Consider the following 15,966-nt stretch of genomic DNA (forward strand, 5'->3'; position numbering starts at 1 on the left):
CACAAGTGCAAGGTCCCAAGTTTGATTCCTATACCCCCCCAAAAAAAATCGAGGCTTTTTAAAAAATAATCAAGAGAGAGTTCAGCTGAGATGTTCACCCATGTCTGTAATACTTGACACTTGACAGGCTGGGCAGGAGGATCACAAGTTCAAGCCAAGCCTTGGCAACTTAGTGAGACCTTATCATAAAAGTAAAATATAATAAAGTAAAATGAACTACAAATGTAGCATGTAGCTCAGTGGCAGAATGTGTGAAGTCCTCAGTTTTGTCACAGTACTGAGGGGGAAAAAGGAAGAGTCAAAGGACCCATCCTAGAAGGTAGAAACTTTTAAACTAAGAAATAAGGGCCAAGGATGGCTGATGGAGTTAGAGGACTCATTAAAGAGGGACAGAAAACTTTTGTGAATATACAGTAAAACTACTAGATGTTTAAACCCCAAATTTAATACCTAGTTTCAGTGTTGTTGCTGTTCTTGACAATTTGAATCCCCACCTGCTGACTCCTGCCATTTCCTCAAAGGCTAATCCATTTATGATCCAGGAACCCTTAAATTGCCTATTGTAGTTCCAAAACATCTTCTGGTTTCTCTTTCCTGTAGTGTACAAACATCAAGGAAGCTAAAGGAGTCAGAGGGACAGGGGAAAAGTATTGACTGTTAGGACCAAAGTGAGAGATTTGAATCCCCAAATTATCCCAAAATTCAGATGGACAAAAATCTACCATGCTGTATCCCAAACTTACACTAGCCACTAAGCATGTTTATTTACTCTCATAGCCTTGGACAAAAGATCATTTACTATCAGTTCTTTGTTCGGGCAGGAAGAAGATATGGAAAAAGCTAGGGCTGAGGTTTAATAAATAGATTAACTGAAACATTTTCCTCAATTTAATTTTTTCAACAAACCTAGCCAGCACTAAGTATCATCCTCATTTTATATATCAGGAAACTGAAGCTCAAGGTGAAGTAACATACTTATCCTGCCACAGTGGGTAGGAAGTATGTCCAAAATTTGAGCTCAATTTTATAAACATCTAGCAATTGTTAATTACTAGATAAGATTCCCTCCCCAAAACAACAAAGCTACTATTCGAGGGAAAATGCCTTATTGTCACTCAGAGAATATTAAGTTAACATAAGATATGTTTTTTTCTGCTCAAATAAATGGCCTAACAGCAAAGCAAACAACATTAATTTTGGTGGACAAAATTGCCAATCTCTGTACTAGAAAGTGAGAAGCATTCTGTTTTGTCTAAATATTCTTAATACTGCCTTAGATATCTGATTAGCTCAGTTAAAACACATTCTTACATTGTAGTAATAGATATTTAGAACAGATAGTTCTTTAGGTGTTAAAAGACTATGCCCCCTTTGTAGATAAAAACAGCGTGCAAGAAGATAGGCTGCTGAACCTGAGGAAGCTTTTTGCTATCCTGGCAAGAGTGATTTTCCCTACCAGAAAGCAAAGCTCTAAACTAGGAAGTCCAGCACTGCAAACACAAGTGTGATACTTTTAATGAAATGCAGAAACCATGATTTTTAAGTTTTAATTTTTCTAAGTTGAATATTTTTACTTCTGATTTCCAGATTTTTTAAATGCTGGGGCTGAAAAAAAATGTGCAATTCAGAACTTAGTATGAACACTCACCTTCTTCTGTATTCTCGACTTTTAAAAAGGACATTCTGAGAGCTGAACAAGAAATGGATATTAAATAAAAGGTGGACTTTCCCTCCCTAATTTTTCTAGTGCAGCCAACAAGAACCTGTGAATGGTGATAACAAGACCTACTAAAGCATGACTTTGGAGTCATGGAATGTTGAAGAGCAAAGTTTTAAAACTAACTGGATAGTTAATGGGAATATAATTATCAAGAAATGAAAATGGAAGGTAAATATTGTATTCCAGAAGAAGTGAAATAAAATGATTAACTAGTAAAAAATTGTTCCAATAGGGATATTTTTCATCCTTAGTCCTATTTTATTCCCTTCAAAGCAGTAATTCTACACATGGATAGGTGATATCTAAATTCTGTTATAAGAGTGAATTCCAGGCAAAGACCTTCTTTACGACCACTCTGAAGGAGAACAATAGAAAGATATACAGAAAGCAGTCTATAGGTTTTTACACATTTAAGCCTATATCCGGGAATGTATAATTGTGAAAAGAACAGCAAGGTTTAAGGGACTTGGTCACTATCAGTGCTACTTTCATCTCCAGTTAGGAGGTCAAGTTGGAATTTGCAGAGGAAAAACCATAGCCAAGAGGGTGATAGAGAAACAAATATTGTAGCTAAACACTTCAATAATAATATGACTTATGACCACCTAGAGAATGCTGATTTTTCTTTGTCAGTAATAGGGCCAGAGTCTAGAAAGCTAGGGTGCCTAGCCTTTCCTATTGAAGTCTAGAACAAAAATATCAAGGCAGAGTAGCACAAACATAAGACTACAGGAGGAAAAAAAAATGAGTATAAAAGACTGCATCTCCAAGCCAAAGAAGGCAAGTAGGGGCATTATTTTAGTCCTAACTCTTATTTACCTGGCTCTTTAAATGTCTTTGTGTATGTCCAGAAGGAGCTGAAGGAAGAAGGATGTTTTCTGCTACAGAGAAGAGAAACTGAAGGCTCTTCTACAGGACCAGCACTAGGGGGCACCGGAACAAAGTATACTGAGCGTGACCTGTGAGACTGCCCAAGAGCTTCAACTCTGGAAATCAGGGGAACAGAGGAAATACTCACTGGCGAAACCTAGAGCACTATTACTTCAAATAAAGATCTAAGCCTATTCTTACAGTCTTCTCAAATACTTCATTTCACAGTATAAAATGTTTATTAGGTTAAATTATAACTTAAATTTAAATTTCAAATATAACTACCATTCATAACCTCCCAAATGAGAGTTCATGACAGTAGAGAAGAAAAATAAACTTTAGAAAGTACTCTCTAAAACGTACTTTGATAGTATGTATTAATAATCTTAAATGTACATACAATTTTTTATCCAGCAATTCCATTTCTAAGAATAGGATACAAGATGAAACAATGGAAAACAGAATAAGCTTTTGTACCCAATGCCCAATGCATCATTAATTTTTTTAACAAAAATGTTTAAAAGTGGGAAGGGTAGGGAAAGGGAATAGGGAAAAGAAAAAAATATGAGAAAATGAAAAAATGGAAATAAAGTGTTTGTAAATGGGGAGGGGAGGAGAGGTGAAGGGAGGGCAGGGACAAGGGGAAAAAATGAGAGCCAAAACCTGTCATGTGAAGGTACAAGATCCCAGTAATGAATATAACTGTACTGTAAAGCTAGAATGTACCAATAAACTCAATAAAAAGAAAAAAAATTAAGTATTCAAGAAAGGAGAGTGCTAAAATAAATTATGATGTAGCTACACAATAAACTACTTACATACACATTACAAATATTTTCTGTAAGCATTTCTTTTTACATTTCCCCCCCAGGTACTGGAGAGTTTGAACTCAGGCCATTGCAATGAGCAATGTCTCCAGTCTTTATTTTTATTTTTAATTTTTAGATGGGGTCTTGTTAAATTGCCTAAGCTAGGAATGAACTTGTTATTCTCATGCCTCAGCCATTCAAAGTGCTAAGATTATGGCATGTACCACCATGCCTTGCTGTCTTCAAAAATTTAAATGAATGTGTGTAAATATGCTAATGACTAGAGGAAAAACAGATGGTGGCCACCTGGTCTGCTCCTTTGTCAGCTAAATGACCCATTCTATTGTAACATTTTTCGACAAAATAAATTACTTTATGTAATAGACTTTTCAGATTGCTTCCAAATGACCAACTTTAAAAACATTACCTGGCTTAACATTTTTTTCCCCTCATTGAGTTTATTGGTACATTTTAGGTATATAGTACCATTACATTCATCATTGGGATCTTGTACTTTTACATGACAGGTCTTGGTTCTAATTTTTCCCCTTATCCCTGCCCTCCCTTCACTTAACATTTATAAATATTCCAGTACCTATTACATTTAAATTTTTTCTTTTTTTTGGTACTGGGGATTGAACTTGGAACCTTGTGCTTGCCAGGAAGGCCGCAGCACCACTGAGCTAAATCCCCAGCTGTACATTTACATTTTTAAGAAGTTAAAGGGGAAAAATGGAGTTTTAGGTGCATCGTTACTGAAATCCTCCATATACTTTAAATAATATTACAACCAAGTTATTTAAAATCATAGTAACTTCTCATCTAAACACTCTTAGCCATACAGAATGATTAATGAAACCTACCCACATGGTATAACTGTGAACTGATTTTTGTTTTGTTCTGAGGCAGGTCTTGCTATGTAGTTCAAGCCATAAACTTGGGAGTCCTCTTGCCTCAGCCTCCTGCTAGAATTATAGCCATGTACCACTACATCCACCATGTTGTAAATAAAAATTGACCTGTCTCAAGGTAATACAAGCTAATGATATGTCTAGAACTACAGTCAAAAGTATCTTATCATGTGAGATCCTAATAAAATAGATTATGTGTACAAAGCTTATGTATGAGGCTTTTAATTTTTCCAAAAGTATTCTATATCAGATAGGGGATCAGAAAATTTGGCAATTCCTGATCTAGTAGTAATTATTTAGGTCATTAATTGTTTTGCATGGGGGAACCTGGCAATAAAAGGTTTATTTTTAATGTATGCATGTGCCTTCAGAGAATTCAAGCTTGTCAATTCTTGAATCACTTGCAGAACCACCTTTATATTACAGACACTGATATATATAATAATTACTCAATACGCTTTGGATAAAAACAATGACAACCAAGTTCAAAGTGAGAAGAAATAGCCGAAGTAAAGAATGTTATATATAATATAAATACACAGAAAACTACAAACAGTTATCATGTAAAAGATGCTGCAGCATTCTTTTTGGCATAAAGAAAAGCCACTGAGACAATGACAGTCATGAAAACGTACCACGACTGACACAAAAATGGAGCTTTTATTAGAGGAATGTGACACAAAAATTAAACAGAAAGGAAAAGAATCTCAAGATAATTCTGCTGTAACAGGATTGTAAAATAGAAAAGAAATATATTTAAGAACAGGAAATCTCACTCTACATATGAAATATAAAAGGAGAAAATTTAAATTAGGTTTAAAGAAAGATTTGATAATTACTCTAAGATTTTAGAAAAGAATTTAATTAAATGCAATTATTATTATTTAGTCAAAATATAAATAACTCAGATAATCAAAATAAAGTCTACCGAAAAAAATGAAAACCACAAGATGGGGGCTAGTGATATAGTTTAGTGGTAAGACCACAAGCCTAGCATGTGAGAGGTCTTGGGTTTGATCCCTAGGACTGCAATAAAAGCAACAATAAAAAATTGACCAGATGAAAAGACCAGATGAAAAGAAAATTAGAATAAAAACACCTTTATAATACATAAATTCTTGATACAAAATTTTAACATATACATCCAATCTCCTTTAATTTTACATACATACATTTCTTTATTTGTTTGTTTATTTATTGGTACTGGGGATCAAACTCAGGACCTTGCACTTTCAAGGCAGGTGGTGGAACCACTGAGCTAAATCCCTGGCCCAATTCTACCTTTTCTTTTTGGTTTTTTTGAGACAGGGTCTCACTATGTAGTTGAGGCTGACCTGGAACTCGCTATGTAGCCCAGGCTGGTCTCGAACTTACAGCGACCCTCCTGCCTCAGCCTCCTGAGTGCTGGGATTATAGGCAAGCACCACCACGCCCAGCTCCAATTCTACCTTTTTAAAGAACATTTCAAAAGATATGAAAATGTAACACAGTGTTTAAATGGCTTTTATTACTAATATGGTTACATTTTAATTTTGCTTCCATATGGAAACCATCCATAACACAGTAAAACTAGGAGGCTATCTAATACATTACCACCCTTCTAGTTAAAAAACTATCTTTCTGATGAGCTTGGGTGTTTTCAGGGTGGTATGGCCATGGACAAAAACAAAACAAAACAAAACAAAACTATTTTTCAAATGCAGAGAAATACTAAAATTTTAATGAAGAAGAAAAAAATTTTTCTCAGAAAAGACTACTCCATATTATTGGTTTTATATGTAAACACATGATCTCTATTTTTTGAAGACAGGGTTTCACTACGTAGCCCAGGGTGGCCGCAAACTCCCACATTTTTTGCCACTGCACCCTGAGTGCTGGGATGATGAACATGTGTCATCATACCCAGCTGCTTTATTTGGTTCTTTCCTTCTGCCTCAGCCTCCCAAGTGCTACAGTTAAAACCATGTGCCTCTTTCATCTCATGAAATTTTCTGGAAATGTTTATTTTAGTTTTGTGTCAGATAATTGCAATACGTAAATATTTTTTGTCTTGTCAATTCTTTTGAGTTTTTTTTTTTTTAAAGGATCTCTGTTTTCCTCAAATTTCATGTGTGGAAAATTCTCTGAGGTAATATTCTTTCAGAAAAAATTTAAATTTTAATCTTTCAGGTGCTTATTAGGGGTATCACTAGTAGACTACTTTCAATAAAAATCTGAACCAGTTTCTTTTTGGTTACGAAATAATTAGAATTCTGGGTGGAAACGTTAAGTGAAAAGTAGTTCATGCTTTTAAACTTTCATAGGAGGCCTATTTTCCCACCTTTAGTCAATGATACATTTTGAGTTTTCTTTAACCCTCATTCCACGTAGCTAGTGTGCATTCATTTCTACTTACCCTTGTGCTAAGCATAAATCAACATTTAATTGCAATTTAGTCAGGGAGATGTGACCACCTCCTATTTGAAAGGGCTGTTGACTTTCTCTACATTAGAAAAGATCACCAACATAAAAGCTGGAATGTTCTTTCTGATTTTCTTGGATCCTACTTTCATTTACTCTCTGACTTCTATTTTCCTTTTAGTTTTGCATAACTGTGGACAGATTAAAATTTACCTAACACTGTGAGTTGTATTTAACTTTACAGATGAATTATTTACCTTGGGCCCACAAATTCCATAATGCCAGAACCAAAAGCTAAATACTATTATCTTTCACTGTTACTGTCTTTCTTATAGCATGCCACCTAACAGAACTCTTGTGTACAATACACTTACTTCTTATAAGTATTTTAATTTATATTTATATTGCTATGTCTACTGTTTAAGTATCATACGAAAGAGGTAAACATATGAGATAAAGCAAGAACTGGTAACAATAAATTATCATATATTTTATAAAGCTTTATAATTTATATAACTGATAATAAATTATTAAAGAATGAGTTAAGCAAGGTCATTATTTTAACAATAACTCTTCTGCCTACAGAAACTCTTACTTACTTTGGAAGGAGAACCATCAGTAATTTTCACCAACTGCCAAAGAATCGAGTAATGGGAACATTGCAGTGCCTGTACGACTATCTGTATCAAATGAAAAAAAAAAAAAACTTTTTTAATAAAAGTTCAAACACCAGAAAATTTCTGTTTTCACAGTACTAGGAGAATGCTTGTAATTGTTTTATTTTATAATAGTTTCAAGTCCAAACTTTTATAGAATTACTGAGAATGGATAAAGTACATGGTTAAAAAACAGATAAACCAGCGTATCAGTCAAGAGATTAAAGACAGAACATATCTTGATAATATGGACCCAAATAACACTATGCTTTAAACAAAAATGTAGTGTCATGAATATTTTGCTTAAGATTTAAATGATGAAATTATTTTTATGCAAATTTAAAAAATGAAATATTGCACTTATTTGGATGAACATTAAATGTGAAATAAACACACATATCTGAAAGTGCATAAAACAAATATAAAGATTAGTAAGTTAATATAAAACAAAATTACTTGTATAACTACCACCCAGGTCAAGAAACAGAATACTGTCAATGTCTTATCTCAATACAGTATAGTTCTCCTTAAGGGTAATAGTTATTTTGACTTATATGGTAATTGGTATATTTAACCACCTAAGTCTCCATCCCTAAAATTTACTATGCATAACTGTGAACATTACGTAAATGAAATCATGCACTATATATTACTTTGAGTCTGACCGCTTTCATTTAATCTTTATGTTTAAGATTTATACATGTTGAAAATACCTAGTTTATTAGATTTTAGTTCTGTAAAACATTAAGAACAATTTCTTATTCAATGTACTGTCAAAAAATTGTTACACTTCTCTGAATTTTAGGTCATTTGGGGTAACTGCCACAAACATTCATGTATATATATATCCTGGGAAATTGTACAGCATAATGTCTGTGGAGCTTTAGTTCTCACCTTGTCATAATGCTAAAAATTACTAAGGACCTCAAACAGCTTTAGTTTATGTGGGTGAACCCTGTAAAGACAGTAATTTATCAGAAAACAAAGAAATAGTTATTAAATATTTTTCTATCTACTCAAATATAAAGATTAAATTGATCATACCTTAACAATTTTTTTGAAAAATGAACTAATTTTTCTAAAAGGAAATAAAGTTTATTGAATGTGTTTCTTACCAGGGATTAACCCAGGGATGCTCTTACCAATGAGCTATATCCCTACCTTGTTTGACTTTTTGTATTTTGAGATAGGGTCTCATTAAGTTGTGTAGGTGGGGCTTGAACTTGTGATCTTCCTGCCTCAGTCTCCCAAAGTGGAGGAATTAGAGGTGTGTGCCACTGAGCCCCATATTAAGAGATACAACTTTACATTTTTAGAGATCTCTTTAGTCTGCCTTAACAGGAAAAAAAAGTGGATTTTTCCTATTTCTGCATTCTCCTATATTTTGATTGCCATATATGCAGAAAATCTATTGTCATATAGACTAGCTGAAAGTACATTTTAATAGCTTTTATAGATTAATATGATATATTCTCCATTATGAGACCAATACTGTTGTACACCTGTGAGAATGAGAATGGAAAGAAAGAACATCTTCACTTTCTTATGAAAATAATTTTGACTATATTGATCTACCCCACAGGTTCCCTGACTACATTTTGAGAACCACTGTTTTAGAAGTAGGATTGCTCAACATAAACAGGATTATCTGATATTACCAAACTGTATCCAAAGTCAGTGATAGTTACTGTTGCAACATGTTTTCATGAACACTTGATATCCTCAGCTATCTTACATTTGGTGATTCTATTTTGTATGAGTAATAGTTTCTTTTTTGAAGGTTTTTTTGGACACAGGGTCTTGCTTTGTAGTCCAGGGTGGCCTTGAACAGTCCTGCCTCAGTCTTCAAAGTGCTAGGATAAGAGGCATATTTGTGACACAAACTAAGGTTTAATGATGTTTTAAATTACACGACCCTAATTACAGTGGGGATGGGCACCTTTTATTTTTTATTGGCATTTCAGTTTATTTTAGATTTTGTGAAATGCGTGGCTCAAGTCTTTGGTTCCTGTTTTCCAGGGAAACACACAGCAGAATAAAATAAAATAAATTGATTAAAACACATGATATAGCCACCCATGGTGGCACATGCCTGTAGTCCCAGCACTCAGAAGGCAGAGGCAGGAGGACTGCTGCAAATTTGAGGCTAGTCTGTACTACACAGTGAGTTCTGGGCCAGCATGAACTATTAAGTGAGATCCTGCCTCAAAAAACAAAGAAAGAACCAAAGAAATAAAGAGGGAATGAGAGGGAGAGACAGGATGGAAGGAAGGGAGATAGGAAGGGAAGAAGGGAGGGAAGGAGAGAGGGAGGGAGGGAGGGGAAGGAAGAAAGGAAGGAGATAAAAGTTCAGATATAGTGATGCAGGCTTGGAAGCCCAGCACTTGAGAGCCTGAGGCAGGAGGACTGCCAATTCAGGGCCAGCCTCTAACTAATGAACGAATGAACCAACCAACCAACCAACTGTAAAAGACAATTATGTTGAGTAACACTTTTATGCTACTTCTATTTCAATATACAGTACTTTCGTTGCCATAGTTTATGTAACAATATAGTACTCCCTTATTTTATTTGCTAAATTTATTTAGTGTTTCTATTATTATCCTCACATGAAAATTTAAAAGCCATAAAAATGAACATGGCTGGGTATAGTGGCACAAGCGTGTAATCTCAACACTGTGGGAGTCTAAGGCAGGAGAATTGCCAGTTAAAGCAGGATCCTGTCTCAAAAAAGAAAAAAAAAGGTTTCAGATGAAGAAGTAGAAACCAAAAGAGTAGAAATGGCAAACAGATATATGAAAAAATGCTCAATATCACTAGTTATTCAAGAGATGAAAATTAAAACAACTCTGAGATGCCATCTCACTCCAGAAAGAATAGCTATTATTAAGAAATAAACTAATAACAAATTCTGGCGGGGCCATGGAGAAAAAGGAACACTTCTCCACTGCTGGTGGGAGTGTACAATGGTATAATTACTGTGGAAATCAGTTTGGAGATTCCTCAAAAAACTTACAACTGCAGGTTCCATTTGACCCAGCTATTCCCCTTCTTGAAAGAACTAAAAGAATACTTTGGCAATATTTGCAAACCGCATGTTTATAGCAGCATAGTTTGTAATACTAAATCTTGGAAACAGCCCTAATGCTCATCAACCAATGAGTGGATGAGGAAGATATGGTTTTTTAATACAACAGAGTACTACTCTGTCATACAGAAGGATAAGCTAGAGAAACAGCTAAACGGATGCACCTTGAGACCATACTATTAATCAAGACAAATTTGACAATTTAAATATCTTGTTTCTCTGGTATGAGAAACCAAAATGAGGTCCAAAATGTATAACAGATACAGGGAATGGGAAGAAAATGTTCAAATGAGAAGGAGAACAAAGGAGGGAGGAAAGGGAAAAGAAAGATGGGAGAAGAAAAAAAGAGTATGAAGGAAAGAAATGGAAACAAAGGTTTTGTAAATGAGGGGAAGAGGGGCTGAAGGAAGGGGAGGGGAACAGGAAAAAAAGCAGTAACAAGATATGTAAAGGTACAAATTCCCTGTGATGAGTGTTATCATGCACCAATAAAAAATTTTTAAATGCAAAGTATAAGAAGAAGAAAAAAAAAAAGAAAAAGGGAAAAAGGCCCTGATTCAACCCCCAGTACTAAACTCTGGAGGTTGTGGTGGTGGTGGTGGTATCAGTAAATGAAATACTGCAGCAACAAGTCAAGATTTGCTTGCTTTACATTAAAATAACCAGGTTTCAGATTATTTAAGCAAAAGGTTTTCTCCAATATGCTTATTTAGAAATTGAAAATTATTTGTGAGCCTCCTGCCTCAGCATCCTAGCACGTCAGGATTACAGCTGTGTGCTACATGTTCTCTGATCTATATGTTTATCCTTTCTTCAGTAGAATTCTGTCTTGGGGATTTAGCTCAGTGGTGGTGCTGCCTGCCTCATAGGTGCAAAGTCTGAGTTTGATCTCCAGTGCAAAAAAACAAAACAAAAATAATGGTCTTGATAACTGTACAGTTTTGGAATCAGGTAGTGTAAATCCTGTAACACTGTTCTTCTTTTTCAAAGTTAAGTTTTTAAATTCTTTTGCCTTTCCATATAAATTTTACAATAAGGTTGTTAGTTCCTGCATAAAATTCTGCAAAAACTTTAAATGTAACTGTGTTAAATCTATAGATAAGCCTGTGGAGAACCAACACATACTAGTAATGCTGCGTCTTCCAGTACAGGAAACTTGCATTCATTTATTAATGATTTGTAGTTTACAGTATATAGATCTTATACATATTTTGTTATAATTAAATATTTCATATTTTTGAAGCTTTCATAAATGATATATTTTATAAACTTTCAATTTCTAATTGCTCATTGCAAAATAACTCACTTTATTTTTTGTTTGTTTGTTTTTTGAGACAGGGCCTTGCCATGTAGTTCAGGCTGGCCTTGAATTCCCTATATAGCCTAGGCTGGACTTGAACTTATAGCAATTTTCCTGCCTCAGCTGCTGGAGCACTGAGATTATAGGTGTGTGCCACCACATCCTACTTCTCACTTCTGAATTCAGAAAGTATTAGCATTTAGATGTATGTGGCAAAATATCCAACAGAATAAATGGTGCACAACTCAAATTAATTACAGGCCATCTAAATGTGGAGTGGCCATACTGTCAGTACTCAATAGCCAGCCACTCAAGGGATTTTACTATCACAATGGATAATATGGGCTAGATTTTTTTTTTAATCTTTAGTAAATTTATTGGTGCTTATTAGGTATATAATACAGTTAGATTCATCATTGGGATCTTGCACCTATACATGACTTATCAGGTTCTTATTTTTCCCTATTCCCCAGCCCTCCCCTCAGCCACTCCACCCTTCCCTGGTTACAAAGATATTGTTTCCATGTTTCTCCTTTTCACTTATTTTTTCTTTTCCCTTTTTCCCCTCCCACTTCCTATACTCTTATGATATTTGAAAATATTCATTGAGTTAATGTGGGGGGGGGTTTAAAGGTTTCTAACGTACACACATGGGTTAGAATTACTAGAATAAAATCTGAATTGGTGATAAAAATTAGGTGACTAAAACAAAAATAAGTTTCTGTTGTGATTCACAGGAGAATATATGAGGGATTAAACTAAGAACATGGCAGTAAGGCCTGAATATGACAAGAAAAGATATAAAGGAGGTAGTATTTATAAAAAAGGTCAAAAGACTCTTGGAATTAAAGATTATTTCCAATACTGTACCCCTCTATACCTTCAGGACCTGGCATTCGAAATTATTTTTTTAAATTTTTAAACCAAGAAGCCTTGTATAGATGGCAGATAGAGGAATGGTAAAATGTCTGGTAAAGTATACACAAGAAACAATGAGAAATAATTTCTAAGGCCAGTCAGGGAAATAAATGTGTATTCTAGAAGAGCAGTTATATGCAATTAGCTAATCTGCCCCCCAAAATTATCTGGCCTAAGTTACCCACTATATTATGTTCAATTTGAATGTGATTTCCAGTACATAATGATAAATTAGGTACTAAGCATCTAATCTCTCTCCACAGTTCCCACTGAAATGGCACAAAAGACATTTGGAGAAAAAAGGAAAAAAAAAAAAAAGAATCTGATATGCAGTAAATATCAAAAGGTATGAAGTAAGGAAAAGAAGGTATGGTAAAGAGCAAAAGTATAACCTGAGCTGCCATAAATGGCAGTAACATATCAGTAGCAGAAAATATGGATAAAGAATTTAAAAGCTTAGTATGAAGTAAAAAGAATTAAGATGTATTGTGTACATGTACCAACTCTCCATGAACATAATTATGTATTGCAAGGATGTACTAATAAAATTTTTTTAATTAAAAAAAAGCTTGGTTTGAGAGAATGTACCAGAGCTCTGTGATTTTAGTCAAACTTTAATACCTTTTGCTTCAGTTTTATCATCAATAAAATGAAAGTAGCCTAGGCTTAAAAAAATGAATATATGAGAAGATGACAAACAAAATTATACCCACAGTAAACAGGCTGAAAGCCACAAAACAGAATAGAGATAATTTAAATATTTCTTGCTTCAATGTTACAAAAAAAACTGTATGAAAATATATTACCACAAATTCAGAAATGTGGCTTCTTCTTAAGAAAATGATTATTATGGGGGCTGGGGATTTAGCTCAGTGGTGCCACCACCTGCCTCCCAAGCACAAGGTCCCAGAAAAGGGGAGGGGAGGGAAGGGGAAGGGAGAGGAGGGGAGGAAAGGAAAGGAAAGGAAAGGAAAGGAAAGGAAAGGAAAGGAAAGGAAAGGAAAGGAAAGGAAAGGAAAGGAAAGTTATGTTATTTAGAGCTGTACTTTTAGGTAAATGGGTATGCCTTGATAATATAATTTTAAGTGAAATAAATCAGACACACATGTTTAAATACTACATCATTTTTCTTGTGTGAGAAACCCAAATGGTAAGTAAGAACCAAAATGGGTGACAGATATTGGGAAGTAGGAAGAAAATGTTCAAATGGGAAGGAGAACAGGGAGCGGGGAGAGGGAAAGGAAGAAAGGGAAAACAAAACAAAACAAAAATAAATGAAAACAAAGCTTTAGTAAATGGGAAAGGAAAGAAGGAATGAAGGGGGAGAGGAATGGGGGAAAATGAAGAATCAAGATATATTATGTACAGGTACAAATTTCCTATGATGAATGTGATTGTTATGTATATCAAAAGAATATTACAATTAATTTTAAAAAGAACTGTAAAAACTTCTAATACTCTTTCATCATAGGTTAAAAATTCACTAGCACAGGAGAGAGTTTAAGTAGACTCTGTAACATATTCTCACTGGAAGCACTAAAAAAAAATATGAAAAGCACACAGAACCCGATTTGAAAGGAGTTCCACTGACCAAAGCTGCAACAATAGGATCATCAAAATCAATACCATGAATATTTTTTAATACCACGAATATTAAATTTTAACAAGATGAATAAAATAGGAATCTATGAGTTTATACTGATAACAAAGCAGTCAGATTTAGTGGTGCACACTTGTAATCCTAGCTGATACAGGATTGAGAGTTCGAGGCTAGCCTGGACTATACAGCAAATTAAAGGCCCGCATGGACTACATGGAGAGATCCTTTCTCAAAAAAAGAATGTTTTAAAATTAATGAATGAATTAATAGATTAAAGTAAGTTTATTTGTAGAGTATAAATTAATGAATATAAATGACACAAATCATTGTAGATAGCATTTTGTGACTAGGAATGTAATATATGAATCAAGCAACAACTATAAGAATCATGCCAGGCAATTTAAAAGAATCATAGCGATAGGAAAAGTTTCTGTTACTAACTTACAACATTTTTTTTTGAGATGGAGGTCTCACTATGTTGCTCAGGCTAGACTCCTGGGTCAGTGGGTCCACAAAAGTCACTGCATCTAGCTTCTTTGCTTGAATTTAAATACGAAATTATCTATATATTGAAATTCTTTTTGCTTCAGAGTAATAAAGTATCATCTAAGCATTCCACATTACCAAATGAGAATGAGTAATTCCTAAAAATTACCTACATCTAATTGTGAAGTTGGCATTTTGGTCTTCCTCAGTGTCTAGAGTACATAAAGCAATTCTTTCTATTCTGATATAGAATTAAGATAATCACTCTACTCAACTGTCTTAGAGTAGGGCAAGTATGTTGAATCGCTGTCTCTTGCTCTCCAAATTATATGTGAATAAAGAAGCTCTAAAACTTACTAAAGGTTATCAAATTTATTTTAAGTATGGTTCTACTACCAAAAGTAAGCCATGGCAAGTGCTGATATTATCAATACCTAGAGCAGTACCTGGAACACAGTCATAATTAGAATTTTTCATTAGATAATAATCAAAAATTTTGGAATTGCTTTGAAAGTAATTACCAGCATTTTCTCTAAAAATGTAATGTTTACCTTAATGTTAAAATTTTAAGATAAAATATAGCTGAAGTTCATTATTCTGGAGGTTACAAGGTGGTGGACACAAGACACCCTGCACTTGCCTGTTCCTTCCCAGAACAAAATCAGAAGCAATAGGTGTGCAGTAGCATGTGGAGGTGAGTGGCTACGGGAGAACACTGGAACTCATGGCAGAAAATGGAAATCTGGTAAAATCCAGAGCCTTGGAACAATAGTATAGCAAGACAAACAAAAACACCCCAGAATCTATCTCCTAGGAGCTTCCCCTCAGTGGGGGTAAAAGTGAAAGAGTCCTAGTAAATTTTATCTGTGAAGCTGGCACCTAGCAGGTATAGCCTTAACAGGTAAGACTCAAATGTGCACCCCGATCTGTACAGTGGGCTGGCATTATTCCAGGATAATATAGCTGGGAGCCTTCTTTATAAGGTCCTTAAAATTTTGACTTTGTATCTCTCTGGGGAACAAACCTTCTGCTGTTCCATTGACTCCAGTTTCTCCCCCATTCTAGGGTTTGCAGCCTTAAAAGCTCCAGAGAGGGGTCAAGATTTAGCTCAGTGATGCTGTGCCTGTCTTGCAAGCACAAGGTCATGAGTTTGATCCCCAGTACCACACACACACACACACAAAAAAAAAAAAAAAAAAAAAAAAAAA

General features: G+C 34.6%; 1 protein-coding gene across 4 annotated transcripts in view; it reads right to left on the reverse strand.

The window, feature by feature from the left end:
* Stag1 (stromal antigen 1) overlaps positions 1–15,966 on the reverse strand; it is a 366,592-nt gene that overhangs the window by 45,354 nt on the left and 305,272 nt on the right. For all 4 annotated transcript variants that reach the window (XM_010625514.3, XM_010625515.3, XM_010625516.3 and 1 more), the window contains one exon: positions 7,310–7,390. In XM_010625514.3, coding sequence (XP_010623816.1) covers positions 7,310–7,390 — 81 coding nt within the window. The remainder of the gene's footprint in view (positions 1–7,309; positions 7,391–15,966) is intronic.

This window comes from Fukomys damarensis, unplaced genomic scaffold (genome assembly GCF_012274545.1).
Source record: "Fukomys damarensis isolate Sample0158 unplaced genomic scaffold, DMR_v1.0_HiC HiC_scaffold_37, whole genome shotgun sequence".
NCBI lineage: Eukaryota > Metazoa > Chordata > Mammalia > Rodentia > Bathyergidae > Fukomys > Fukomys damarensis.